This window comes from Helianthus annuus, chromosome 11 (genome assembly GCF_002127325.2).
Source record: "Helianthus annuus cultivar XRQ/B chromosome 11, HanXRQr2.0-SUNRISE, whole genome shotgun sequence".
In the NCBI taxonomy this organism is placed as follows: Eukaryota; Viridiplantae; Streptophyta; class Magnoliopsida; order Asterales; family Asteraceae; genus Helianthus; species Helianthus annuus.
In genome coordinates this window covers 111854478-111857839 of record NC_035443.2, presented here as the reverse complement: position 1 = coordinate 111857839, position 3362 = coordinate 111854478, and the positions used below count along the sequence as shown (strand labels likewise).

Below are 3362 nucleotides of genomic sequence, written 5' to 3'. Positions count from 1 at the left end.
CAAAAATACAAACAAAAAAACATGCAAAGCAACAAACATGAACCAACTAGACTAAAATCTAGAGATAAAAACACCCAGGAGGCACTAATCAACCTTCTCCATCAGCGTCAAATGCACCATGAATCTCCCACTCTTCTAACAGCTTCTGTACGTTAGCCGTATTCTTGAATTTTACTCCCATTAGTTTGTATCGGACAGTGGACAGGATAGTTGAACAAAGAATGTCTGGGGGTCTCGCATGGTTCTTGAACAATCGCACATTCCGTTCCTGCCAAATAAGATACGCTGAAGCCGCAACAATGAGCCTACTAACATAGTTCGCTGCTGACTTGGATTGGGCACGAGCACACAGCCAGTCAACTATAACATGCCAGCTTGGGCCAACATCCTTCATCCCCGCTTTAACTCGGACTAGGTTCCAAACTTCAGTAGAGTACTTACATTCAAAAAATAAGTGAGAGTGCGAATCAAAATCTGCATAACACAACAAACAGCATAGCATATTCATGTTTCCCCTCCTCCTAGCATCCCATCGAAGAATCTTATCCTGGATCAAAAGTTTTTGTCGCATAATAAGCCACATTAAAAAGGCATGCCTTGGAATACATTGCGAAAACCACACAACCTTTACCCACATAACATCCGGCTCGTGACCGAAAGGACTGCCACACCGTAGCTGATGAAAAATCCCGAGTAGTATTACCTTCTTTCCATACCAGCCGATCATTGATACCAGGAGTTAGATGCACATTTATCTGATTAAGAACCGGGAACAAATCCCTCCACGCTGCTGGCCACAGCCATGAACCATTAACCGAAACATCCTCTACTTTGGCGTCTAAAGAAAATCCCGCATTAGTAATAATTCTTGGAGACAGAAAACTGCATAACGACCCAATGTCGCTCCAGAAATCATACCAAGCAGATGTATTTCTACCATCACCAAGTTTGGTCCAAATATAACTCCTAATAAGCGGACGGAGTTGAATAAGCTTTCTCCAACTCCAACAGCAATTCGAAGGAGTTTTACAATTCCAGAAAGTTCGATTCTTTAACCTGTAAGAATAAATCCAGTCCACCCAGAAAGAAGTTCGCTTAGAAACGATACTCCAAACATGAGACACCATCAATGCCTTATTAACATCGCTGACACGCCGAATACCTAATCCACCTTCATACTTCGGAACACTAATAGCCTTCCACGAAACCTTCGCCTTCCCCTTCTGATACGTGCCCTGAGACCATAAAAAATTCCGCATCCTGGCCTCTAGATCCGAAATAACCCGAGCTGGCAAAATAAAAACCGATGACCAGTAAATATGCATAGCAGACAGAACTGATATAATCAGCTGGAGTCTACCAGCAAACGACAGAAGCTTATTTTTCCAATTCGAAATCCGATGATCCAATCTCTCCACTAGAACACTACAATCCTTGTATAGAAGTCGTGAAGTTATAAGAGGAACACCCAAGTAACGGACCAGGAGCTGGCCTTCAACAAAAGGCATGATACTCAAAATATCATTTTTGACATGATTGGGAACATTGCAAAAGAAAGCAGTACTCTTTTGAACACTCGGGACCAAGCCTGACATCTTAGTAAAATTCTTAAGAGACGCCATAATACATCTAGCTGAATCAATATCACCCCTAGCAAAGAGGAACAAATCGTCTGCAAAACATAGATTAATTATTTTTTGCTTCTCACGCCTATTATGAAATCTGAAGGAGGAGTCGATTCTGGTTGCATGATGCAAAATACATGTCAATATCTCCATAACCAGAGTAAACAGATACAGGGACATTGGATCGCCTTGACGTAACCCTCTTTGCCCCTTAAAATACCCATGCACATTCCCGTTAACATACACTGAATAGGAAGTAGAAGAGACACAAACCATAACCCAATCAACCATTTTCCTGGCAAAGCCAAAACCCAGTAACACACGTTCCAGGAAACTCCATTCAACCGTATCATATGCTTTCTGGATATCCACCTTAAAGGCACACCTCGGAGGACCCTAATTTCTGTGATAATTATGCAACAACTCTTGCGTAAGAAGGATATTATCCGAAATCTTTCTACCCGGCACAAAGGCCGATTGGTTTATACTCACAATATCATTTAGGGCATCTTTCATACGGTCAGCAATAATTTTGCTAATACACTTAAAGAGGACATTACAACACGAAATCGGCCGATAGTCAGTGATTACCGTAGGATTCGAAACTTTTGGAACAAGGACAATAAGCGTATGGTTCCACTCCTAAAGCAATCTACCAGTGTTAAAAAAATCCAGAATAGCATCTGAGACTTCACTCCCTACTATATGCCAAGCGCTCTTAAAAAGTGCAGCCGTATACCCGTCAGGACCCGGAGCTTTATCATTCCCAATATCAAACATGGCCTTTTTGATTTCCTCCGTGGTAACTTGGTGGACCATATTAGTAGCAACCCCATGGCTCAAAGTCTTAGTAAAAAGATCAGGAGCCGGACATAGAGACACCCCTCCTTTACATCCAAGGAAATTCTCATAATGATTCACAAAAGCTTTAGGAACATTAACACCCTCAAACATTGTACCTCTAGAATCGCTTATGACATCTATCCGACTTATATGATTCCTACACTTTAAAGACATATGAAAGAATGCAGTGTTGGCATCACCCGCCATCAACCAGTCAACCTTAGATTTCTGCTTTAGGAACCGTTCTTCATCAAGACAAGCCTCCTGGAAAAGACGCAAAACTTTTGCTTCCTCCACTCTAAGCTCCTCATTCATCGGATCCCGATCCATATCACGTTGAATACCATCTAGATGACCACGAAGTTCAGTAACCTTTTTGTGTAAGTTACCTTGCTCGAATAGAAGGGCCCGTAAACACAAAATTGATGGACTCCATTAATACGGGACTCCCAAACCCGGTTCACTATGTCAAGAAACCCGGGTTTGTGAATCAGAAAATTAGCGAATTTAAAAGCTCTAGGCTTAGTTTTATTCGCTACCTGCAACTTTAGAATACAAGGACAGTGGTCCGAAATACCATAGGGTTTAAACATTGCCACCGAATCAGGGAACTCATCGACAAAAGGGGTATTACCCAAGATCCTGTCAATTTTCTTAAGGAGACCGATACCCTTTTTGGGCTTTTGGCTCCAAGTAAAGTGTAGCCCCGTTCTGTTTATGTCAAAAACTTCAATATTAACCACGCATTCTTGAAAATCACGCATACCAGCTGTAAAAGACGAGGCACCCATAGATTTATCCTCAAGGTTGAGAGCTGTGTTAAAATCCCCCATGATTACCCAAGGGTTACTATTAACAAGCCCCTTATGAATAGAAAGTTGATGCCATAACTCC

General features: G+C 41.8%; 1 protein-coding gene across 1 annotated transcript; it reads right to left on the bottom strand.

Annotated features, from left to right (window-relative positions):
• Nucleotides 1-2267: 2267 nt before the first annotated feature.
• LOC110888219 lies at nt 2268-2798 on the bottom strand. Its single transcript, XM_022135754.1, has one exon. It carries the CDS (start codon nt 2796-2798, stop codon nt 2268-2270), a length of 531 nt encoding a protein of 176 aa, XP_021991446.1.
• Nucleotides 2799-3362: the final 564 nt, after the last annotated feature.